This window comes from Lagopus muta, chromosome 6 (genome assembly GCF_023343835.1).
Source record: "Lagopus muta isolate bLagMut1 chromosome 6, bLagMut1 primary, whole genome shotgun sequence".
Classification (NCBI taxonomy): Eukaryota; Metazoa; Chordata; class Aves; order Galliformes; family Phasianidae; genus Lagopus; species Lagopus muta.
In genome coordinates, this window is record NC_064438.1 from 44,399,484 (window position 1) to 44,425,935 (window position 26,452).

The 26,452-nt window shown below is 38.3% G+C and overlaps 2 protein-coding genes across 6 annotated transcripts in view; both read right to left on the minus strand.

Moving 5' to 3' along the window:
• TRIP11 (thyroid hormone receptor interactor 11) overlaps positions 1–8,895 on the minus strand; it is a 29,188-nt gene extending 20,293 nt beyond the window's left edge. Inside the window, exons 1-7 of the mRNA XM_048948801.1 lie at positions 8,431–8,895; positions 6,202–6,278; positions 4,922–5,032; positions 3,516–3,791; positions 2,783–2,851; positions 1,956–2,121; positions 7–369 (exon numbers count right to left, since the gene is read on the minus strand). Of these exons, the coding sequence (XP_048804758.1) occupies positions 7–369; positions 1,956–2,121; positions 2,783–2,851; positions 3,516–3,791; positions 4,922–5,032; positions 6,202–6,278; positions 8,431–8,569 (1,201 nt within the window). The 5' untranslated portion in view covers positions 8,570–8,895. The remainder of the gene's footprint in view (positions 1–6; positions 370–1,955; positions 2,122–2,782; positions 2,852–3,515; positions 3,792–4,921; positions 5,033–6,201; positions 6,279–8,430) is intronic.
• A 2,216-nt stretch (positions 8,896–11,111) lies between these two features.
• Positions 11,112–26,329, minus strand: ATXN3 (ataxin 3). Of its 5 annotated transcripts, XM_048948822.1 has the most exons (12): positions 26,123–26,329; positions 23,096–23,260; positions 22,539–22,583; positions 20,881–20,966; positions 20,371–20,437; positions 19,989–20,024; positions 18,058–18,145; positions 17,678–17,810; positions 16,553–16,728; positions 16,005–16,128; positions 15,165–15,253; positions 11,112–14,758 (listed from the first exon to the last, which is right to left on the minus strand). In XM_048948822.1, the coding sequence occupies exons 1-12, from the start codon at positions 26,144–26,146 to the stop codon at positions 14,664–14,666; spliced, it is 1,128 nt and encodes a 375-aa protein (XP_048804779.1). In that variant the 5' UTR covers positions 26,147–26,329; the 3' UTR covers positions 11,112–14,663. The 5 variants fall into 5 exon arrangements, with proteins under 5 accessions (XP_048804779.1, XP_048804776.1, XP_048804775.1 ...); XM_048948819.1 differs by lacking the exon at positions 19,989–20,024; XM_048948818.1 differs by lacking the exons at positions 19,989–20,024; positions 26,123–26,329 and adding an exon at positions 25,974–26,115.
• Between the last annotated feature and the right edge of the window lie 123 nt (positions 26,330–26,452).

The window sequence follows — 26,452 nt, forward strand, 5'->3', positions numbered from 1 at the left end:
TTGTACCTAACAGTGCTTGTTGCAGACTGACAACATCTTCTGGTAGCGGTGTCTTGGATTGAGACTTCTCCTGTTCTTTCAAGAGAGCACCTTGCTCTGCAACAGAACTTTGAAGCATACTGAAGTCAGATTTTAGACTTTCAAGTTCCTGGGTTAGTTGGATTTTTTCTACCTTTAACAGTTCTTGCTCTTTCAGAAGAATTTTGTTTTCTTCTTTGGTAGAAGATAACTTCTGATTTAATTTTCTTATTTCATCCTCTAGGTCCTTTATCGTTTGCAAGTTGTCCGCTTTCCCTCCTTCTAGATTCTGAGCAGTCTTTTCCTGTTCACTAATTTTAGAATCAACCATGGCATCAGTGCTTACACCATCTAAAAAGCAAAACAGATCGAGTTTGCAATACTAACCAAAGCCAGCATGGTAGATCTTTTGTTTAAAAGTCTCTTTCATCCCTTCTCCTGACAGAGGGATAATCTAAAACAAAAACATGTCAATCAACAGAAAACTAAAGTAAACAGAATCAAGTTGAAGCACTGTCATGCATATGACTGATTTGATAAACAGTTTTTCAAATACTTGGATCTCCTTGGCTCTAATGAGTTTTAAAAAGTGTTGCAAGACACACATTGTTCAAGATTTCATTAACGCATCATTCTTGACCAGGAAGAGTGGGAAAAATGAAAGAAGCCAACTTATCAGGACACAATCTGTCTGTTTTCTAAGATTAATTTATCAAAACTCATCCAATTCAGTCTCATGCAAAAAAACTGTTTATAACTTAATGTTGAAGAGTTGCTGAATGGCTCTCACAGAGTACAATACTTCGTATATGCAACACATTTTTGCTAGTAAACCTTAATGACAGAATTACATTTCGTGAGTTTATAAGTGGCTGCAAAAATTATAAATTACTTGATAACCTCATTTGCCAAATGGTGCGCCAAGTTTTTCATCTAAAGACCTCATTTTCCAGACATGTTTTTACAGATCCACATATTAGTACTACATAGTTCTGCATAATCCTAATAAGGCAATTTCCACATAAGCTATAGAGTATAAAAAAGCAGAATAAAATAATGTACAGAAGAAAAATAGAAACGTACTGTCTGAGAACTCAAGTGTAGGCTCAGACAGCTTTCCTCTCTCCCCAGTCTATATTACATTCTCAAACAGAACCAACTAAATATCAGATACACTCTAAAATTATTTGAAAGCTGAGAGCAGCATTTGTTTTACAGACAACTTGTAAAGAGCAGATGTGATTCCTGCCTTTAACTTTAATAAATGTGCCCCACTGGTATGTGTAAGTGCTGCGTACATAAAAGACAGATAACATTTTATGAGTCATCTGATTTTGAGAAATACGTTACCTGTGCTGCCTTGAAAGTTACGAGTCTGAAAAAATATTTTCTCTCTTTATTGATATCTGTTACAAAAACCAGAACTTATAATCTTCAGAAGCCGGAGTTTTAACAAGTTAAACAAAGGCTTAGAAGTATATCTTAAATACTTATGCAACGAAGCTCCTAGAGGAGATTCCCACTGACACAACTTCTCATGGAATATGAAGAACCTTCAAGATACAATGAAGGCTCCTTCTGATAACTACTGAGCTTCCTCTACAATCTATTCACACTATAGACAAACGTGTGGTTCTTACAGCAACCTCAAAGTTTCAATCTAGAAACCCAAACAGCACATAGTACTTCTCACTATTTTTGTGCTGAGATTTTCTAACCTTGCTATAATTCAGATCCAACCCAACACAGTGAATAAAAGGTAAGAGGACAGGTGCCTGCCTTAAACGTGAAACTGAATTAAAGTTGAAATTCAAATTCCTAAATCTGATCTGCCTCCTATTTATTACACTGTGCATAACGTAACATTTACGCTTTAACCACAATTCACTACATATTAAATCAGAAAGGAACCTCAGCAATAAGCATGCAGTTAAGACCTTGCTGTAACTGATTCTCAAGTTCTTCAATCCGCTCTTCATATTCACTCAGCTCTTCTCGATGTCGACGACTTATCTCTATTAACTTTTGTCTGTGTGCATCTTGCAACACCGAAAGTTCATGTTGATGTTCATCTATTTCTCGACTTAAGTTCTGTTTCAGCTCCTAAAAACATTGTTAGAGAAACAGAATGGTAAAGTACAGCACAGAGACTTAAGAAAGAACACAAAAGAAACAACATTTTTCCTTCGTAAAATCAAAGGATTTATTAAAGAAAAGGTCAAAGTTTTTTTTTTAACATTTAAAAAAACATTCCCTTGAATATACAGATTTACATAGACAGTATGCTATACAAATAATAAAAATACAAAAAAAATACATTTAATAGTAGAGTGAATAAAGATTACAACTGTTTCCAAAGGAAGTGGTTATATTAGGATATCTCTAATAACTTTCAGGAATTCATCTGAATTTGTATCATGCACTTTCAATGAAAAAAAAGGGCAAGATGAGAACAGAAAAAAACCCTTACTTTGCAGATCTAAATGCATTCTTAAGTCTACAACAGCTTCTGAAAGTGATTTGTCCTCATAAATGCTGATGGCATTCTTTTAAGCTTAGGAGCTAAGTTTATCAAATTACAGAAACACCCCCACATTCTCAGAATGCTAGGCTGTTCTGAAATCTAGCACATTACATTCAATAGCACATACAATTACATTACATGTCCACGTGCATTTAACATTATTCATATCATGTGACAATATACAAAACCAAGAAGAATAAAGTACAAGCTAGGACAAGTTTGTCAAAGTCGTCATCTTACCTTAATGATATTTTGCAGTTTGCATATTTCGCTTTGTTCAGCATCATTTGCTCCTTGCACTTTGGAAGACTGAAAAAAGAAATATCACACCTCCAAGTGGAAATTGTGATAAATACATATATTTTTCAAATAATTGTTTCCTTTTTTTCGGCAATCAAAGGTAGAAAACAACAAAGGTAACATGAAGCTTCTAATCTTCAAATTTAGAGTCATTTCCCTTGGAAGAAGGGTATTTTAATTAAAAAAAAAAAACCTTCAATTCTTCACTGACTTTTTTTGCTTTTCTTTTTTTACATGCAAACGTGTAACAGCGGGATGGGGGAACTTTATTGCACCTGGTACAGAAACAAGGTTGCCTAATTTTACTTCAGTATTTCCATATAAAGAAAGAAATATCTCTGAAAGTGGGCTACAGCTTGAGGAAGGACAATTCATGCCAACAACAGCCTGAAAGACTATGTTCTTTCTTGTCTCAGCAGATCATAAATTACAACTGACATACCAAGTACTAGCAGAAAAATAGGTGAAAACAGTACACAGTATCCCACTATCACTTTTGATAGTATTTTGTTGTCAGAAAGTAGTGTAGACTAAAACATCATTAAGCTGCACCTTCCATCACATCATGTAAAATTCGTAGAAATAACAACATGAATATTAAAGATCCATTCCAAAAATAGCCAATATGATGCAAACAGTATTTTGGAGGGGAGACAGAAGAGAAATCACTCACCTGTGCAATCTGCTTCCAGTGGTCAACCTCAGACTCAAGTCTAGAAACTTCATTGGACAATCTGTTTATTTCTTGTTGAGACCAGATTATATCCCCAAAATCCATGTCATCGCCTTCAAAACCTGAGGAATGTCTAACCACAGGAACAAAGGAGGCTGATGTAGTGGCTGGTTGTGAAACACCACCTCCTAACTGTGCTGACTGAGCAGCGGTCTGAAGTTTCTGCAACTGCTCCTGTAAAGCATTCTGTCGAGCTTTTAGATGGCTGATTTCCACCTGAACATACAGAATTTAAGGCACCTTTTCAGTAAGAATACCAAAATATGCTCTATTTGTACTTTCACAAAAGAACAATGAAATACAACTCCCTCCCAGCATAAAACAGTGGTCGTTTCCACTAGAAAAAATTCTAAACACTTCTGAATGAGAAAAGCAGTCACAGTTACAAGGAATCTCATACAAGGCTCACACTAAAAGTGTTAATACTCTTCTGGTTAAGTATTTCTACATATATTTCAGTGGAAGTTTCTGCTGACTTCTCAGTACTGAGATACCTGTATACTTTCACTATATTCAGACTAACAGGCTGCACCAAATAAAGATTATTTCAAGAGTTAATTCAGATATGAAAATTAAACAACGTATGATGCTCCTCCAGTTACTGACCCAAGATAATGTGGTAACATTTATTTTATTCTGAGCATTTCAGTGTATTGCAAATGTGCTTACTTACAACAAACTAAAATTAACTCCCTGCCATATTTACATAAGAATTCTATTATTATAGTTAAAGAGCAGAATATTATATATCTCAAAATTCCGTTTCATCTTGTTCATCCATGTATTTACAAATAAAGCTGACAGAAAGTTCATTTTGCATAATATTCTAGGCACACTTGCACCCTTCTTCATTTACACAGCTATGAAAGCCCATGTTACAGAGCAGGCAATAAAACTGGAATGTGTATATCAAAGGGACACTTTCTCAAATTAGGAAAGGTAGCTCTGTTTCCTTTAATTTTACACTTTAAGATAAAGAACTGCGAAATCCACGGACTATTTATCTGAGAGTTTGTTGACACTGCACCTTCAGAGGATAACTGAACTAGAAATACAGAGCAGTTAGTGTATCATTTCTCAGTGATCACAGAAATTCAGATACACAAATGATGTTCCCAGAGCTTTCTCTTTTCTCTCCCAGCTGCTGGCAGCTCTGTTAATATTATGCAACTCAACTAAATTCATGTTTTAGTCAGTTTCTATATTCACGAACAACCAAACCGTAACACTAATTCAGAACTGTGACTAATAGTTCGCCTGAAAGGGCACAGATACTGTAACTAAACAACAATGAAAGCAATACAACACATTGTAGTTGTACTTACATCATTTACTTTGTATCATACCTCTTTCTGTTGCAGCTGATTTCGGTACTCCACAGATAACTGTTTTATTTGAAGCTCTGCTGCTTCATGCTTTTCTTCTAAATCACTACAAACTTTTTTTAGCCTCTCGTTCTAGGAAAAATGAGAAATGGGTATTAGCAAATTCTGAACACAGAACCATAGAATCACTCAGGTTGGAAAAGACCTTAAAGATCATCGAGTCCAACCATGACCTAACCATGCTACCCTAAGTCTAAAAACCCCTGCTAAATCATGTCCCTGAGCACTACATCCAAACTGTTCTTATGGAACTAGAAAAATGTAAGCTTGATGAAGACTTAAAAATAATAATAATAATAATAATGACAATCATCTAAACAGAACAGGTTTTTTTTTCATTATTTCACTCCAAATACACAGTAACTATAACTTCCAAGTGTGGCCCCAAAACTCAAGATCACACCCAATCTTTCTACTTTTATATAGTGTGGTAGTTTGTGATGATCAGAGATAAAGGCCAAGAAGAAAAATTCAAAGCTGAGTTACATGTGGAACTTAAAAATAGCCACGCAGCATAAACTGGGGCCAATATCCCTAACAGCCCAGTATTTCAACATTGGTCAACAACCGTCACCAGCCATCACAAAAAAGAAGCAGGAACTGTCATCTCTCCAAAACACTAAGTGTTCAGTGTTCTTGAGAGCAGATGACATACATGAAGGTGGTTGGTTTACAGACATAAAGTCACAAGACCAGCAATGGGATTGTGAGAAACAGCGGAAGAGCACAAGCATCTGTAGCTATGTCAAAAGGAGCATGAAGTGGGGAGACAGAAGGAGAGCTGCACCAGTTGAGACAGACACTCACCCAACTTCAATGCCTGTAGCAAACGACACGCTGTCGTGTGTGGTTGGGCATTGCACATTTAGAGTCACATTTACAAAACGCTATAAAACAATTAAGTCTTTGCCAGCCAAAATTTAACAAAACTTAACAAGAACTTTGCATTTGCAAGCTCTTTACAACCAATCTACTGTAGCAGCGCAAGTTCTCAAATCAGTAGGAACAGTTGCACTAGTTAGCACAAGATGAAAACATGCACCACAAACACTGGTAAATAAATTTGTCCCCTAACCATGATGGCAGCTAGTCACCAAAGGAAAGTGGCACAATCTAATACTACTGTTATCCTTGTTTCTAGATTTTCACAAGGCATAAGAACTCTGATGCAAAATTTCATCTTTACCAGAAACAATTTTTATTTATATTTTTAATTACAGTAATGTTCTGAAATCTCTTACTTCAGACTTCTGTGCTGCATTAATAATTTCTATTTCTCTGAATCTGGAATTGGACATGTGTAGCTCTGTTGCTGCATCTGAAAGAAAGGTGAAAATGTTCAGTTTTATTAACTTACAAAACACTGAGCAAACATTACTTAAAACCACAGTTATTACTAAGTATCTTTTCTTTAGACTGCTTTAACATTTGTTTGCACCTAAATATGAGAAGTTACCTTTATCAGAACGCTACTGAAAATATTTTTCAGGCCAGAATTCTTCTGGACTTAATTTAGTTCTCTCATATCAATTCTTTAAGTCAAATTACAAAACTAATGGAAAAGCATGAAATTAAGCTTAAAAATACGTGTAACAGTAGTTTTCACTGGGCGTTACGTGTCACTGAGTCAGTTCTTCATTTAGGACTTTGTCCCTGACATAACTGTTGCATGTGATTATTTCTCAATAATTTCATGTGAAGATTCAGAACAAGGATTAGCTCCCTAAAATACATACAGTGGTGACTAAATTTAGTCAGGAAAACAAACAAACAAAAACCAACAGCTAAAAAACCCATACAACAGAACACCAACCTGTCCCATATGCCAGGGGGCACAAACCCTTTAAGACTCGTTGTCATTTACAAAGGCAATGCAGTTTGACCACACAAAAAAGTGCACTGTTCTCCCCTTGGATCTTCTTTCTTTAAAAGTCAATTTTCCTTAAATAACCTACATTTACTTCTCCCTTCTCCCAGGTTTAGTGGGTATAAATAGAGCACTTCCTTTTATTAACGAGGAATCACAATTAATGGGCTAGAATGCAACCTCCACATTTTTTCAAAACTTGAAATAAACACAAATGTGCATCTAAATGCTGTATTTTATAGTTTCCTATACATTGTCTAAAACCAATGTTGCTTGAGTGCTGCAGGAGCTGCAGTACAGCCATTAAACTGAAGATGTTATCATCTGTAATCCACCAACAGCATCATGAGTTAGGCCAGCAGTCAAAACAGCGAACATTAAAAGACAGGGTAAGAGAACCATAGAATTATTAAGATTGGAAAGACCACTAAGATCATCTAGTCCAAACACCAGCCCATACCTGAGACTGCTCTAGATCCCATCACTCAGTGTGATATCCAACACTTTTCTTGAACACCTCCAGGGATGGTGACACCTCCATTCTTGAGGCAGCCTGTTCCAGTGCCTCATTGGAAGGAAAGGAACTGCTCTAAAAGCGTTCTTAAGGCCACATGATACGTGCAGGCCTTTAGGGATCAGAGCACTTAGATGATGTTGGATTTTTACACCCCAGGTCAGTAAGCATAAGATCCCATACAAATGCACTGCTCCAAAACTGGTAGGAATTGAAAGCTGTTGCTAGCAATGCTAGCACTCAGGTACAACTGGAAGCAACTGCTGATCATCAGCTCTCTTTCACACAAACCAAAGCACAAACCTGTGAAGCAGTATCACTATTTATACTCTACTATAGCCAAGAAACCCAGCAGAAGACTGCACAACTTGGAAGCACAAGGTAAGTTTCCAAATGAAGCCAATACAGAATTTAGGATATAAAATAATTCAAGAGCATATCCTTCAGAAAAGTGAGGAAAAGATTTCTTCTCGGAATAAAGATCTCTCTTGCGAGCATTTTACCCACACACCAAAAGCCCCATCTGCATCACAGTTCCAGCGTGAGCTTGCTAACACGATTTACGCAACACATTCGCAGCGTTTCACAGCTGCAAATAAGCCACGGTAGTTGAAATCCACACTCTGTAGAGAGAAGCACGAGCAGCTCTGCGTGATTGCTATTCTTTATGCCCACTGCAGAATACCCTCAGACCTGCCGAAAGATCTGCAACAAAACCAAGAGGGGACCGCGGTCTGAGTGACACGTCAGACCGATAGCAGCGCTGCACTGCAGCCGTATGAGGTCACTGCAAAAGCAGCTCATCAAACCGGGTCTGACACAAACGAGGCCCACGCAAAGAAAGAAGAACGTCGCGTACTTCCACGACGGACAACCCAACACTTCACTCTATACAGAAACTACAGAGTAACCAACACAGCGCTGGCTGGCCTCTCCTGCGGCAGCCTGGGAACGCGTTTGTTTATTCTCCCGATCCTGAGGCCAGAAAAGAACGCAGACCAAAGCGGACAGGGGCGGTAGCTCCAGATAGCCCAGCACCGACCTCCCTCCCCCGACTGCCGGACGGGCCCGCGCCGCAGCCCCTCTTACCGCCCACTTCCTCCGCGCCCTCCAGCAGGATATCCTTGGTGAAGCTGGAGATCTGCCCGGTGAGCGAGGACAGGCTGCCCCCCACCTGCCCCAGGGACTGGCCGAGCCCCGAGCCCAGCCCGCCCAGCCACGACGCCATGGTTCGGCCGGCCGCAGGCCTCCGCACTCAGCAGCTCCCGGCTCCGCGCCTGGCAGCACCGGCTTGGCGAAGGGGGTGGCCGCCTCCGCTCTTCTCCTCGCCGGGGAGATCGAAGCTCTTACGCGGGCTCAGCAGAATGCGCCCGGCGAGCCCTCCGCCGGCGACGTGCACATCCCCCGGCTCAGCGGCTCCGCCCGGCATCGCCGGCCGCTGCCACCTCAACGGCCGCCATGACACCGTCTGCCGGAGTACCATCGACAGCGGCCGCGGACGGCTAGAGCGCCCCGCGGCGGCCGGAGGGCAGCGGAGGATGCCGGGATCGTGGCGGAGGCGCGGGGGGCGGTCTGGCGGAGCCGAGGGAGGTGGTGTCCCTTGCCAGGGCCGCCTCGGACAGCGCGGTCCCGTGTCTTCACTGCTCCTCCTGAGAATCTTTTGCAGCCGTATCTATTTGTGCCTATTTAGACACTATTGTGAAAATAGCAAACAGCGCTGCTGCCATTTTCCATTCAAAACAATGACAAAGGTGTTTTTTTTTTAAAACCTTTTCAGCATTGTATACTTTATATACACAAAAACGGTGGAGCAATCTAATGCCAAAGATCTCATACTGAAAGTAGAGATGAAAACCTATTACTGAAAATTATTTCTAAAATATGCAACTATTTGACAAAAGGAAAGAAAATATGCCCATAGGAAGCTCTACATGCAAGGTTTCTCACAGTAACATAACATTTCTCAAAGCTTGTATATTTTAAAGACGATCAAAGCTCTCCTGCTTTCTTGGACAGTTTTGTCTCAGTATTACACCCCTTTCCATTCAAACCCTTTTAAGTTCCCCCCCTGAATTTACACGGTGCCAGTACTAGGTGAAAAACAAACCATAAACGCAATGATAATTGCATTTCTCTTGGAGTAAATAATGGAAAAGCACTTCGATTTTGTGAAAGTAGGCACAAAGATGCACGTGTTTAAACGCTTTCTGAAGAATGAGAACTGAGGAAGGAGGAGCACAGGTTGAATACCAAAAAGTTCTTTAATGCCAGAAATGCAGGCAAGGCACAAAGTACGTAAGCAGGTTAAAAAAAAAATAATAATTGTAAAATAGTTCATGCTTCCACAACAGCCTGGATACAAGAATGCTACTCATTCCTGTATTGTAAATAATGAATATTTGGACCTTACAAAATATTGGTCTTAACTTGAACAGCTGGTGATGTAGGTGCATGTGTAAGTCTGTCAGACCTTTCTTTTTAAATGATTTATCAGTACCTGAAGATTTCTCAAGAGTTTGGCTTGTTTAACATAAGATAGTAGCAGCTTATAAAATTAATTTGCTCATTTTCTATCTATGCCATTGAAAATGTTTCCAGTTACATTTTTTCTTTTCTTGGATGTTTTAAAATGTTTTATTTCTTTAAAGCCAACTTTTAAAGTTGGTAATAAGAATTGTACAGCTATATGTCTTGTAAATATGAGTTCTGGTGCTCCCAAACCTAATTCTTCATAACATTCATCAGTGAAAAACCCCATCTGTTCACTTTTATCCCTATGTTTGGAAGTTACTAAATTCTAGAAAAATTCTTCAAAAATTCTTCAAAATAACTTCAAAACTCTGTTGTTCATTTTTTGAAAGCTGAATTGTCAGCTTTATAATATTATGAATTGTCAGTTTTATAATAAAACAAAGCAGCTTGCAGACAACAGTATTTGTCCAAGATAGGGAAATAGAACCACTTACTTATGTGGGTGCTATTTTAAGCACAGTTCTTATCTCTACTGCCCACCCTTTTATAGATTCATAATAGCTGCAATAGTCCAATATTAGAATCCACTGGAGATTTAATATTGTAATGGTTTTAGTACTCCAGGTGAGAAATTTATAGGCACCTTATAGTGTGAATTCTGCAAAGTAATCGCATATGAAAAAAAATAAACATTAACTCTAGCTGAAAATTACATTTAAACCCACTGCTCATGGTTTTTTTGAAGTTTGAATAGTGCAGAGAGCCCAAAGGTAGGAGGAGTAAGCCAGTATTCTATCAGATTAGCTCCAAGGCCAGAAAATTTTGTAAATACAAATTCATATCCTTAATACCACGCCTAACAACAACTGCATTCAAGCACAACTGTATTACTTCTTCATCCTGCCCTCATTACAAAACCATGAGAACAGTTTACAGAATTATACTTACAGCCTTATTTTGCAAGCTACCTAACAGAAGTATCACTCATTCCCCTACCACTTTGATTTCTATAAGCAGAACACAAATTGTGTCAGATGGATCGTGAGGAAAATAGTAAACATCTGTCACATGAATGAAGCCTGAATTCCCCTTAAATATCTTATTGCAATTAAAATAAATAAATGTATGCTCTTTAACATCAGACTTTGGCTTATAGCTATGTGGAAAAAAGAAAAAAACAAACAAAAAACTTCTTCAGTTTCACTAGGAATAGGTTCCAAATTAGTAAATGCCACATTTATCAGCACAGTTCAAACACAGTGAGAAGTGTTTATCATTAAAAGAATGCACACAGAGGAAAACAAGATCAGCTTTTTATTGACAATTTGGCAGGTCCACACATTTTGAACTTTAGAACTGGGTCAAAAAAATATGTTCTGTCAAGAATTAGTCTTTTGTGTTGGTGCAATTAGCACACTTAGCTTTAACTGTTACCTCTGAATTGCTTGACTTGGCAGTTAAGCATACTTCACCAAACTTAACACTCCTCTGAATGCCAAACTGATATTTGTAGAGTGATGCTGTTTCTACACAGAAAGAAACATGGTTAGCCCTGTAATCTGACTCACACATTTGTGCTTTTCAGGCACTGTTACTTTATAAGCGTCACAGGTTAAAACACTTGGGTAGAGTAACTTAAAAAACAACATGAAAGCTCAAATGCAAACCTCCACACTTTAGTGATTACAAAAAACATGTACCAGGGGTCAGTACTGGGGCCCATCCTATTTAATATCTTTACTGATAATTTGGATGAGGGAACTGAGTGCACCATCAGTATGTTTGTAGATGGCACCAAGTTAGGGGTTAGAACTAACTACTTGAGAATAGAAAGGCTCTACAGAGGGACCTGAACAGGCTGGATAGCTGGGCTGAGACCAATGGGATGATGTTCAACAAGCCTAAGTGCTGGGTCCTGCACTTTGGTCACAACACCCCCATGCAACACTATAGGCTGGAAAGCTGCACAGCAGAAATGGATCTGGAGGTGTTAGTTGATACTCAGCTAAGCATAAGCCAGCAGTGTGCTCAGGTAGTGAAGAAAGCCAAGGGCATCCCAGCTTGCATGAGAAACAATACAGCCAGGAGAAGCAGGGAGGTGATCCTCCCTCTTTTCAACTCCAATTCGACTCCATTGAGTATTCAACTCCAGCAAGGCTGCATCTCAAGTACTGTGTTCAGTTTTGGGCCGCTCACTACAAGACAGACAGTTGAGGCCCTAAACTACATCCAGAGAAGCAAGTGAGGAGTCTGGAACACAAATCTTATGAAATAGCTAAGGGAAGTGGGATTGTTTAGCCTAGAGGAGGCTCAGGAGACACCTTATAGCACTCTGCAACTGCCTGAAAGGAGGTTGTGGATCGGCCTCTTCTCCCAGGTAACAGGGACAGGATGAGAGGAAAAACCTAAAGGTGCTCCAGGGGAGGGTCAGATTAGATAGCAGAAAGAATTTATTCTCAGAAAGAGTGGTGAGATATTCAAACAGGTTACTCAGGGAAGTTGTGGAGTCACTGTCCCTGAAGGTGTTAAGAGAAAGGGTAGATGTAATACTGAGGGGCATGGTTTAGAGTGCAATATTGGTGGTAGGTAGATGGACTAGATGATCCTGGAAGTCTTTTACAAGCTTTATGATTCTATGATGTAATTGTCACAAGTTAGTTAATGCAATTCAAGGGAATTTTTTTTTTTAATTTTTAAATACAGGACCACTATGCTATGTAGCTAAAGAAATGGTATTTTTATGATATTCTTGTAACAGAAGATAAAAGGTCCGAGTTCTAGTATCAAGTAAGTATTAACAAGCTCTGCCAGCCTACACCTATTTATTAAAAGGAGAGAGATTTCAGGGTCAGTTTATGGCACAACAAAGGAAGGGAAGTTAAAGTCGTGGATAATTTGCAAACAAGCAAAGAGATAACTCACTGCTTTACATACTCCTCTTCTGTTTTCAGTTTCATATAAATTTCAATCAAATCTACCTCCTGAAAAATATAGCATTTCAAAATGGCATTTGCACACGTGACTTCTCAATGCCATTACTTGGCTGTATTACTTCAGCACATTATAGAGATTACATGTGCAGAATAGGATTATATACAAAACAAAATCTTAATTTCTTAAAAAGTAGTGCTGTCATGTCAAAATTCACATCATACTACACATCCCAGCAGTGGAAATTCAGGAAAACAGAATTCATTCTATATGTATAATATAATATTCTAACCTATCAAGAAAAACCATTGCTGTAAACAAATATTTACTGGGAGGTAAGAGCCCTTTCAAGTAAGTACTACTTGATGCTGAATGCATACTTCCATTTAACTACCATTAAGTTCTAATACTAATTTTATATGTCACTATTGTGCAATGATACTACATTAGGATATTTTGATATAGAAATTTGGGTTTATTTGCAAAAGATATTCTTAGAATGCCTGTGCTGTTAATGCATTGAATACAGCTTGCATACTGTATCTATAACATATTTCCACATAATTTATGTGTAAACAGAATTTGTATTTCAAGCACCATTTAGTAAAATGAAACATCAATTTCTGCACTAAGTTGGAAGTCAAGTTCGTTCACCCTATCACACATTCATCCTGGGTATCAAAACAAATGCACTACAATGAATAGAATAATCTCTCTCCCATCCTTTGCTCCCTGTGTTTTTTTGTTTTTTTGTTTTTTTTTTTCCTCAGCATCAGAAACAGCATGATAAAAAAATTTTTAAGGTGCATGAGTAAAGGCCATTCCTGAAAAAGCTACAACATTCTGACAGACAGTCAAAAAGCATTTCAGAAAGAGCACCCACACAGACATAAATACTCATTCTTAGAAGAGCTACTTGCACAGAGGTCATTGTAGACTGCAGGAATGCAACTTATGTGGCATTGATTTTATGGCACCCAGATCTTCCCCATTTTCCTTTCTCCTAGACTCAGTTACAGCTCTATGATACTGAAAGGCCAGAATTAAGGGTTGAAGAGGAAAAGATAACGCAGTAGAAATATAAAAGAAAAACCTGTTTAACCCATTGTGATACTTTCATGATAAAAACAGTGGTATAACCAGAAGGAGCATTAAAAAAAAAAAAACCTAACCTAACATTAAAAAAAAGTTATTTACAAAAAGACAAAATGGCAAAGCAAAAATCCTACCTCAAGCACGAACTTGGAAACTACAAGTAAAACTAAAAGTAAAACCAGAAAGTGTTAGAACATCAGAAGCACTCTGGAATCTTTCAGTGAATGTCATGATCTACAGTACACTGGAGATTTTCTGTTTAATTGCCAAGCAATACATTTACAGATTTAGGTTTCTCCTGCAGGGTGGGTCATTTCAAAAGCAGACAGCAGGACCAAAAAGTTGACATCAAGTCATTTGAAGAACGAATCACAGAACAAGTTACAAGAATCTAGTTGGTTTTTTTTTTTCCCCATTTGAAGTATTTTCTTATATCTAGCAACTTATGAATACAATTTATTACTTCTATTTTTGTATTAGTATGGAAAAAAAAGTGGTTGATACCAATTTTTGGCACCTTGTGTTCTCCATAGAATTTTTCAAAACAAACTTTTTTAATGCAAGTTACAGCTGCTACATGTGCATGTTTGATCAAGAGTAACGTAAGTAACTTCAATACTGTTACTCTTGTAGTAGGAGTGCTATGGTTTTCTAAATTAGTGCAAACTTTTCGTATTTGCAGATTCCCTCTAAACTCTGAGCTCCAGCCAACCTTTCATTCCTGCTTCCAGAACTCTGAAATGAACCCAGCTTGTGCAACATCCACACAGTAAAATTGTAACAGAGACGTAGTGTTTTGACAATAGAGGGGAAAAATTACGATGTCATTTCTTCTCTTCTGTACTCAAGTGGTTTCTAGCAGATTCCAGCGACATATTCATAGCTGCTTGAAGCATGTCCTCCTCACTCATATCACCTCCTAAAGAAAACAGACATACACAAATTGTAATAAATGCACAGATTCAGCTCTCAACTGAATCTGTAATTAAATGCTTTCTTTGCTCCTTTTGTCCATACCTACTCTGTCCCAGCCAAACTAAATAACAAAAAGCACAGCCAGAGCTCAGTCTAATAGTTCACCCTGGAACAGGGTACTGACATTCACAACAAAACAGACATTTCAAGAAAGTGACCCTTCCCTTCTGCCAAAAAGAGTAATGACTGTGATGCACAGTCTGAACCACTGCTGGGGTAAGAAATAAGGCAGGTAAGGAAAGCGAGGAAGCAGAGCACAATACAAAGGTAAATAAAATATACTGACATATTTATTTACAAAGGTAAATAAAATATATTTTAATGTTGGAAGTAAGTTTAAAAAACATTACCTGGATCAGCTTCCAGAGTGCTTGAGTTTATAGTTGGTTTATCATGTAGGTTCAGGGTCAGATCCTGCTGTTCTATCTGCTGTTGCTGCCTGAAATAATTATAAATTTAAAGAAAAGTAGAATTAAGATCAGTACAACTCCTATATCAAGTCTATTTCATTGTCAAGGAAGGCCAAGAGTTATATGTATAAGCTGCCGTTCGAAATACAGACCCACCCACACCACCTCAAATCTGTTTAATTGCTTCCTCCACTAAGCCTCACATAGGGATAGCTGATATTCCAAATTACAGGCCTGTTTTCCAGAATTCAGGCATTCTGCATTACTATCCTCTCATGCAATACCTATCACCTCCTCTCTGCAGCATTTCTCCCTTATCTAAATTTCTTCCATCACTGGGAAATAAGACAAGCGAAGACTACAATAAAACCACAAATATGTATTAAGGCAGCGCTCCAGAAACAAAAAAATGAAGTAGCATCTAGAAAATCTTTGTGTGATGTTCATGAGAGAAATCATTTCCAGTCTTAGAGAAGTCTTAGAGGAAGAGTATTCTTCAGGAAAATAATTATGGAAATTATTCACAGCAGTAGAAATACTCTAACATATTTGCTTTCCTTCATAAGACTGATGGCACACTACTAACAGATCCCCTTTTATTTACAGGCTTCATTTCTGAAGAACGCATGGGAATAGCAAAATTCTAGTACTGCTACGAAAACAGGTTAAGGGTTAAAATCAAGCTGGATCTCTGAGAGAAATACACCCACAGCCCAAAAGCACTGAACAATAAGACATTTACTTCCAAATGCAGATTTAGTTTTCTATCAGCTACTTTACTTTTCAAAATATGCTTGTCTCCTCCTGCGCAGATCTTCTGAAGAAAGAGAGTCTGTCTGACTGGTGTGTGGTGGCTGAGAAGCATTCTGTGGTAACGAGTTTGAGAACTCATTTTGACGACTACCTAAAAATCAGAACAAGCCATATCCTACTAATTACAGTAAAATTATAGCCCACTTTTTAAATTTGTTTTTATATTAAGAAAAAAACCCAACCCAAACGCATCATTCTTCACACTTGATGAAAACAGACTTGTTAGTGAAAGAAGCACCTACGCTAAGTTCACTGTCACTTTCTCATCCCAGAATTGATTCCTTTCACTCCTCCCTCCCTACTTGTTCTTGCCTCCTAAAAATCAGTGTTAATGTAGAAGTTGTAACTTTTCAAACAGCAGGAAGGAGATAGATACAAGTTTGGATTATCCTTCTATGCCTCAAAGCCAGTCTTTTCAGAGCTTGAAGCCTGCTGAAAACAGCTGTCTGAAGTTGATTTCACTAGCTGCTAAAGTGCGAGCAGCAAGAACACTGCAATTTAAAAAAGCACTGTACCTTGCATGCTGAGTTGAATGGCTCTACGAAGATCAGCTTCTTCATCTTCCATATCAATTTCTTGCCTACTTAAAGCCAGAGCTCTTTGAAAATTCTCCTCATCTTCATCTAACATGCTTGTCCCATCAAAAGGATGGCTAACTTCTATCGCTTGGTCCACATCACTTCTAGGTAGCCTGTGAAGTTGATACATTTATAATACTCAAACCACAGTCGTGCTTACTTCTACTGAGATTTAAAGTAGTTTGTGCTGACTCAACTACTTATATTTTTAACTTTGACAAAAAGTGACTTACGAAAATCAGAAATATTTTCTTATTTCTATACAAAAAAAAAAAAACATTTTGAAGGAATTGCAAGAATAGTTTTCAGCTATAGAAATGAAAATACCAAAACCATGAATATATGCTTATAAGTTGATGAGAATTTACTTTACAGGAGAAACTTCAAAATCAAAAGTGCTATGGAAAGACATGAATTTTATTTGAACCTATTTCAAGTAAGACAGTCAAACCCACAGATAAAAGTGTACATGGTCTCTCCTCAGGAACCTTTGATGATAACACTACAGCAAAAAATCCTCTGCAAACTATATGTAATTTCACATCACTGCCAAGTAGCTTACTGTTTTTATGACATTTGTTTACAACACCATAGTTTATGAAGTGGAAGTAATAATAATGAATTCATTCTAAATTAATTCCTCTGAATTCTTCTGTCATAAGATACGAAAGATTCCTTTGGCCAGTTTGGGTCAGCTAACCTGCCTAGCTAACCTCCCAGCTGCTTGTGCTTCTCCCCCAGCCCTTCACTGGCAGGACAGTATGAGAAGCTGAAATGTCCTTGGCTTTGTGCAGCACTGCACAGCAAGAATTAAAACATCAGTGTATTATCAACACTGTTCTAGTCCCAAAGCCAAAACATAACATTATACCATACACTATGAAGAAAATCAACTCTGTCCCCATTGAAACTAGGTCATCTACTAATTTGGCTTTATAGTGTGCAATAGAACACATTGATCTTGAGGTACTTTTAATTACATCTTAAAGGGTTTGTTTCCACATAGGCATTAATCATGGAAACAAATCTTACTGAACATTATTAAAAGTCTGTTTACCTTACCTCTGGTCTCTTGACTGCGCAGTCTCTTCTCCAATTAGTTTTGGTCGCTGCACCTGCTGAACTCGAATCATCTGCAACAGCTGATCAGCCTCACAGTCTGGCAGGTCACCTTTTACTACAAATATGGAATAACCTGAAAAACAAATCATAGGTCTACAGCATTAAGCTGCACACGTAAATTATGTGAAATATAAACTTATATGGAATACAGTGGTCTGTGGTTTATTAAAATTAAGGTTCAAACTCTCATTACACGAACTTAGTTTCATTATTGAAATAGTGAAATAACCCAAGGATAGTTAACTGAATACATAACTTCTAATAAATAATGATTACCTGCTTTTAATTAAAGAGACTTAACATCTGCAAGTTACTATTACCTTCCTGTTGTAATTGTGCCAAGAAAAGTGCAAGATATGTATCTGATATTAGCTCTGGACCCATCAAGAGAGAGTTCAAGTTAAACCACTGCAATTAAGAAAAAGTTTGAGAGAACAAATTAGCATAAAGACAACTCAGTTATCCATTTCTGTACATTGTGGTCATTTTCTAAAATAAAATAAAATCACCAAATAAAATAAATCATCAAGTTAGAAGTCTATTGAAGCACAATAACTATACTGCTCAAAGTTTCCCTTCAAAATCTCTTCAGCTAACAGGAGATCTGAAGCATGTAAGTGACTGCATGCTCTCTCTCTTTTCTGAACACTGGTAGCATGCAAGCAGACCAACACAAATCTAAGGATGGCAGAATAATCACTTCAGGCATAGTTGTAAAATGCTCTTTTTTTTTTTTTTAAACAGTTCAGGAATACATGAAGAAAGAAGTTCTAAAGCTAACACTATCTTAATATATTTGTAGTTACAGGAAACAGAAATTGAATTCACTGTATTAATTAAACATGCTGCCTTTATCAGATGATGATACTGCGAATTATTGTTCACATCTCTGGGAGATAACTGTTAATATTTATAAAAATGAACTTAAGATTTAATATGCCAGTTATGCATGTACACATTACAATATGGGTCACAGATTATTTTCAGATGCCTGAAGACAATTCATTACATATAATATTTCCACTAGGGAGAAAATATACTCAATATGTATGGCAAAATGGTCTACCTGGTGTATTCCATTTATACAGCAATCAATTTGAAGAATATTTTTTATATTCCATACCCATTCAACATTACCAATTTGAACGAGAACACACCATTTCAGACAGAAGAGTTTTATCTCTTATCACAAAAATTCATCTGTCTGCATAAACTATCAAATATGCAATTCTACACTTGCAGTCAGGGCCAAACTGTAATTCACCTGGTGAATTCAGAGTCAACTATCTACCATTCTTAAATTGTCAGTCAAAAGCCCCTGTTCCACTAAGATAAGGTAAAGAAAACAAACAGCGTAGGAATGGGTAAAGAATTAAAAAGTTATGTGAACATATGCGACAGACAGATTACTGATAAACTATTAGAAGTGTGGAGGACAAAAGTTTGGAGAACTAACTGCTATAACTGTAACAGAAAAGAAACAGCTGAAAGCAGTAAGTCAATTTGTTTTGTCTCTCCCTTCTCATTACTCTCTAGTGAACAGAACCTTGTTTTCTTTGTTTGGCTACAAACCATGTGAGAAAACAAATGCATCCCCCCTCCAATTAAACATGTTGTAGGCTAGAACAGTGTCTCAAACAAGTTTCAGCTGGCTATAATTTTTACCAGGGAGCTTATCCAACCCTTTAAAGGCCATTCAGCCTCTTCAATTTCGAATACACCAAAAAAATGCCTGTAAACAATTATCAGCCAAACTCTCGAACTGCACCAGAACTGTGGAATTTAGTTTGCTTATTCATGGGCAAAATTGCAGTTCTTTTAAATTGGATGCCAACATAAGTAGTCACCACTTGGAACATCAAATGGGTAAGTCAACTTCTGCTTATTTCTATATTATATATATTCTGCAAATTTCAGAATTTGAATGCTTATTTTATGGGACACTTTCTATGACAAAAAAAAAAAACAGAAACAACAACAACAAAAAACAAACAAAAAAAATCAAACCCAAAACACCACACCAAACCAATTGATTTCTGTTGCATAAGAGCTTATGCAGTACAATCCAGAACAATCATCAGTTACTGAAAAAAAGACTGCACTGGCATTACAGGAGATCTGTGTGTGATTTGTGCTATTATATAGGTACTATGCATGTGTATGGCTGTTCTTTACCTTTAATAGTTATTTTCTGCTTATAATACAGCTGCTTCAGATTGATTTTTACAATAGTGGAAAGTTGTGATTCTACCTTGCCCAGCCTTATCCCTTGGATACCCTTAAATACCTGCAATTATTAATATTCATTAGTACAACTTTCAAATCATAATTTTTTTCTGTTGCTTCACACATAGAAAGAAGGAGAGAACTTAAGAGGTCACAAGGACTGCCTCAGCTACAATTTCCTATAGAACAGCTTCACTAGGGAAATGATCCTAGGACATTTCCCCAAACTAAAATTCAAGGGAAGCTGCCTGGCATTTGATATAACAAACATTTACTCATTTATTTATATCTACTATTAAACCAAATCGCAGAAAAAGCCTGCAAAAGGCCAACACATGGTCCACTTGAAACCACTTCTTCCACCCCCATTCTGAAGTCAATTTTTAAATAAAAAAAGACAGTGTCACCTGTTTTCCTAACTTTCGAACTGTAAACCAGTGTTCCTTATAATTACAAATAAATGATTTTTCATTTCTGTAAAAAGAAAAACAAAAGGTATAGATAAAATTAAATAATATTGAGTGCATATTAATGTTTTCAGTTCTTTGCCACCACTAATTTAAACTTACAAAACAAACTTTCAGTAATAAAACTGTTGATTTGATGCTACAGAGTACTCATACTGCTTTTATAACTTATAATATTTATGAAATTGTCTTTTTCATCACATCGGCATTACTGAGATCTCATATAGTTGTGATGCCACAGATACTGAGATGTCAAAGGCACAGAGGAGAGGTGCTCATATACACCCTCAAAAGAAGAAAAAATGTCAAAGGATCAGGGTGTAAGAAAATAAACGAGAATGCAACAGAGCTTCAATACTGATTTTAAAGAAATCAATAACTGTTTTTCAGTATTTTTCCTAAAATTAAAGGAAATCGTGCTTAAAAAACGATGACAACAAAAATTCTTACATAGGGTCGATCCCAAGCCTCTGATACTCTGGGCTGTTGAAGAGGATTAGTTCTAAACCCCACACTTTCAAGGCATTGCTTATAACCTGTCAAAACAAACAAACGAACAAAAAAAAAAAATCAACAACACTTTTTGAGTCAAACCTATCCGATCTAACTTGAGCAAGAGCAACCATTTTAGCTGCTACAAACACTTATCGTCCTCATAAAGCTTTCATCTCAAAATCCTGCAGGGAAAATTAGGAATCACATTATTCAAAATGCCACCCTCATCAATCTACATGCAAATATAACATGCCTACCATTATCTAAGGGGGAATATCAAAGTTGTGATTTAACTAAGACATGTTAATAAACTTACTGCTGTAAATTATAGTCAAAACATAGTCAAAGCTATAATTTCACCTCCCACAGCTACTGCCTATGTTGTCATCTCTCTGTTCTCCACACACTGCTCTGTTTGCCCTCTCTTTCTAAGTACAAAGTCATCTATCCCCCCAGTAACTATTTGGCATTTGCACCACTTGAATGTCACATCATCAAGTCAGTTTCATTAGTACTGGCTTACTGATAGCATTTTTAGGTTGACAGCTCCAGTTGATTTTCAAGAGCTGTCTGTCCATCAAGGCTTGCTGATCAATCTAAAGACTTACAGTTTCTACTGTACTGCAAGCAAATAGCTGTATAACAAAACCCTGGAAGTCACTATGTCTTAAGGCTTCTAAATAAGAATCTTCTCAACTTATTAGAATATTCAAAGTGACTTTGATAGATAATCAGCAAATCTGAAAATAAAAGGTAACTACCAAATTCTTTTACAATAACTCTTAAAGCTACTTGCAGTAACACTGTAGAAAATTTTAAATCAGCAATTCATCCTCCTTTCTGTCAGCCAATTACATAGCAAGCACGCTAAGCAGTGACAGGATGGAAGGGTACAGAATATAAGGAAGCATTTTCTATCCTGCAGCAATGAAAAGCACCTCTGAAAGAGAGAGACAGCTAAAGGTGCAGAATTTTCTTAACAGCTCCAGTCTAGACACAAGACCCAGTTTAGTGTTCAATACCACCTTTTTATTCTGGTTAACATATTTCCTATTATTTTCCCATTCCTTTAAAAGCAAAGCAAAAAAAAAAAAGGAAAAAAAACATTAAAAAACCACAATTCAAAGTGCCCTGAGAGAACTGTAAAAACTGGAACACAGATACTGCAGCTTCTCTCATTCTGCAAATCATGGCAATAATTCTGTAACCACTGCCAAAAACTTTACAGTCTATAATTTGAGAAGACGATCTCAAGTCTCTTTTTTCACCTGTAGCCCATAATCAGCAATTTGGAAAGCAAGCTTATTGCAAGCAGGTGTGGTATCACAACCAAGGGAGGCTATGCTTTGACTCTTTATTTAAAGGCCCATAAACTGAATCACAGAATTGCTCAGGTTGGAAAAGACCTTCAAGATCACCAAGTCCAACTGTACCCAAACCATACCACCCTAAAGAACAAACACAGATCACCACTGCTCTTAATGTAATTCAAGATTCAAGCCATTAAGCCTGTAAAATAGAAACTAGATAATAGTTCAATGTCATTTAAATTATACAACAGCACATATATTCCATAAAGAAAAAAAAATATGCCAGCGTAGAGCACTGCTTACTTGAATTGAGAAGAATCCACTGTCATCCATGTTTACAGAAGGCTGCTGCTCAGCATGAGGTTGGGGGAAAGAAAATTAAAAGTCGTGTAAGCACAAAAGTTCAGAAAGAATTTCACATAAAAAAGATACAACTGTACATAAATAAAGCAGTAACAAGATATATTCTACTCTGCATGCTGATTACAACACCTACATTTTCATTAATAACTCAAACCTTCAAATTACAAATATTTACTGCTTAAAGGACAGACAGGTACAGGTTACCATCTCTACCCCTGGCTTACTAAAACAAATGGTCAATCTCTTACTCTTCTCCTTGCCATGCCTGACCTTCCTATCCTTAAGATGAGGATAACATAGCTCCTGTAGAAGCACTACAATGTTGTAGAAATAACATTTAAACCTCAAAACTGAAATGCTTGAAAGGAAGTATCAGCAAACTTCCAAATGTCAGCAATAGAAAATGAACCTTTTGTAACTATGAAAGAATAGGAGGCCTTTGCTACACAGTATTAGATTTTATGCAAACACCGTGCAATGTCACATTCAGATTTTACCTGTAAAAATGTTCTATATTCTTCACTAGACACTCCTCCCTCTGCCATTCTCATTCTTTCTTCCTCATCCAACTGCTGTGCAATGGAGGATAACTCAACAGGACTAAAGTACTCTCCTTGCAGCAAATTATTCAGACAGTGCTGAGCACATAATGAGCCTTCTTGCTAATATTGGAAAAGGAGAAAAATAAAAAAAACAATGTCAAAACAATAACAAACCGATGTTAATGATGTGCTCTGCAAAAACATTCAATGACTGTATCCCAGCAAACTTTTCCTCCAGCCCCTACTCCCCAGAATACTGTATTTTTTTCCAGATTTGTAACAGTGTGAGCAGTAGAATACATTCCTCTGCTCCTTAAATCTGAGGACAAAAAAGAAAACAAACATTTCATTTCCTGGAAGAAAATAAACTCCAAGTGAAAATGTTTTGGGAAACAGCATAAAAATCACCTACAGCTTATCCAAGTCACACAGGTACTTTACAACCATCAGGAGAATGGATTCTGCTCCCTTCAAATCATCACCATGTGAAATAGGAAACTCTTTTTCTTTTTTTCATCTTCAATTCCCAGTAACAAACACTCTCCACAAGAAATGCTCTCGCTCTTTGTTAAACTTGTGCTCCCTGTCAGGTGTGGCCATCAAAAATCTGCTTTCCACATGTGGCTGAAGGAAAACAGAGCATTGAGACTTTGAAGAAAAACAGGACTTCACAAAAAGAGAAATTACAGTTTCCCATGAAAAGCAATCTCTCTCTAAAAAAATAACTAACCTACAAGCACAAGACAGTTTAACACCAGTTATAAAAAGCAGCTCTCCTCTTTGTTTGTATCAGTGCTCGTTTATACTAACATTAAGAACATACATCAGAACAAACATGTTGGAAACAAAACAAAGTCTTCAAGGAATCAAAACCAGCCTCTCACCTCTGCCAAAACCTACAGAAAGTAAGAATCCAAAAGCGTGCTTTGTAGGAATATTATTTAAACATCCACCCTTCCAACATACAAGTCAGGAGCACAAACCTCCTGTGGTCTCCCTTACAGCAGGAGCCCTAGAACTTCAGATTACAGTACTTTCTGAGGGCATCATCACTCAACTGAACACTGAGTTAAAGCTAGACCAGCTGTACAGCCAAGGTACAATGGAATTCTGAAACCTCATCTTCCACAGCTGCTCCAGCTCGTGTTTATCCCACAAGAAACTCCAGACTAAACAGCAACTCCTGCCCTGTTGGGAGCACATTCCTGCTGCTGGTCCCATCGTACAACTAAAACAGGGGAACCTGCTCACAGTCACAGATTGTTTTCACCATAAGCACGTAAGTAATTAGGAACAAACCAACCCCAAGATACCTTTGAAAAAAATGAGCTGCATAACCAAGATGTTATAATCACAATATAATTGTGTATAATCAATAGATATCAAGATGCTATAATCGCAATATAATCAAGAGAGTAAGGCAAAGCAGACAACGATCACAAAAAGAGAATAAGTGGAAGAGCTTACCCTTGGGTTGAGCTCACCAGAAGACACCAAAAGAGGAGATCTCCAGAAGAGATCCTTCCCCTCTGGTAGCCAGCTCTTAAATAGGTCCAGGAGGGGTGCAGCCTGGCTCCACCCCTTCCGGCAGCACAGGTGAATTGCCTTCAGCTGTGCTCCTCTGGCTGACTCATGGCTCACCTCAGGTGATCAATCAGAGGTTCAGGCCGTGACTTAGCAGTTCCCATACATAAGCTTAGGCCCTAATTTCTTTGAAAGGGCCCCTCTATACTTGTACAGAAAAAAATTCATCTTAAAAATAAAATGACAATCTGTACATACTGTAAGTGCATAAAACACATCTTTTTGTTTTGTAATTTGCAGTATTTCTGTGCAGAGAATATGGTATTTTTCCATAATCTGAAATCCCCTTATTGAAACCTATCCTGGTTTCAACAGCTGTCCTGCTTTCAGTGGTTTCAATCACTCAGATCCTTTAAGAGAAAAGGCCAGTTTTTTAATAATAGGGGCTCAAATCTGCAGCAGTCCTACTTTTTGCAACTGTCACCCTCTTGTTACAAATGAAACACTGTTTTGGGTCTTTGTTTAGTTAAAGGTATACCAATTCTTTGAATGTAGTATGCTTGATCATTACAGTTTCAGCAGTTTATTCCAAAAGTACAAAGCAGTTTACTGATAAACCCTTCTTTCAGTTGCCAGGTTGGTACATGAAAGGCTACAGAAAAGGAAGGTATGCACTTCTGCTTAGAACTCATTTTCTAGTCCCAGCTGGAAGTTGAAGCTACTGCAGCATGGGTTATAATGACTGAAAATCAGCTCTTACCCTCTGAACAGCAGCTTCATGATGTTTGCCATGTTTTGCTACCCAAATCCAGCTTGAAAGAACACTCTCCATGTTCTACTACTGATGTAAAAATAATGATATATTTAAAAAAAAACCCAAAAACCAACAGAATTGTGCAGCTAACTCTTTTTATTTGCTAACTAAACCAACTACTACGCATAAGAACAACGGCTAGAAATCGGTATCACCTACAACACAACAAAGATGCAGAGTCATTGGCAAAGCAGGTGAAAAAGGAGCTGTACTGTAGTAACACAGAGCTCGCACACAGCCCGTACGTGAGAGCCCTGGCGAAGCACAGCAGTTTCCAGAAGCATTTCCTCTCCAAAACAGGAAGCGCCGCTCAGCACGCGATGCGGGCCGTCCCTCCCAGCGCCGTTCCCGCCGGGCGGCACACCCACACCGGGCAACTCCGGAGGCGGCGAGCAGCGTGTTAGCGCACGGAACCCGGAATGCAGAACTGCCCCACGTCCCGCTGCTCGCCTCCGTGCTCGGCCACAGATGAGAAGCAGCAGCTTTAGGCCATACCTGAGCATACCCAACAACTGCTACGGAGAGCCCAACGCGAGAAGTCCCTGCGGAGGACATCCCCGCTTCCACCCCGCCAGACGACCGAAGGCGCTGCATATGCGGGACGCCTCATCGAAACGCCGGACCCACCGCGACCGCTCACTCACCCGCTCGTGGAATATCGACTCCATGTTTATTGTCAACGGCACGGCCTCCGCCTCACATGACCCGCGCAGCCAATCGCAGTTTGCCTCCGCTCGGCCCCGCTGAGCCAGGCTGCCGCAGCGCCCCCTGGCGGCCGGGAGGTCCCGCCATCTTGGCGACACCCCGCGCCTGCTCGCGGTTGTGGAGCAGCCGGAAATTCCCGCTCCCTCTGTGCCGCCCGTCTCCGCGTGACGCTGAGTTAAAGCGTGCTGCGTTAAGTACTTCCTTGAAGGCTAGCTCATAAATTAGCCATAAACGCATTAATTCCACACCATACAGATCAATAAAAAAGG

What these genes read in the sequence shown, in the direction of transcription:
- ATXN3 (XM_048948818.1), bottom strand. Translation starts at nt 26,072, where the DNA reads ATGCAGCGCCTTCGGTCGTCTGGCGGGGTGGAAGCGGGGATGTCCTCC. An exon ending in AATATAGAACATTTTTACAG is followed by an intron (nt 22,584 to 23,095) that starts GTAAAATCTGAA and finishes CATGCTGAGCAG; the next exon opens with CAGCCTTCTGTAAACATGGA. An exon ending in GTGGATTCTTCTCAATTCAA is followed by an intron (nt 20,967 to 22,538) that starts GTAAGCAGTGCT and finishes TTGTTTTGACAG; the next exon opens with GTTATAAGCAATGCCTTGAA.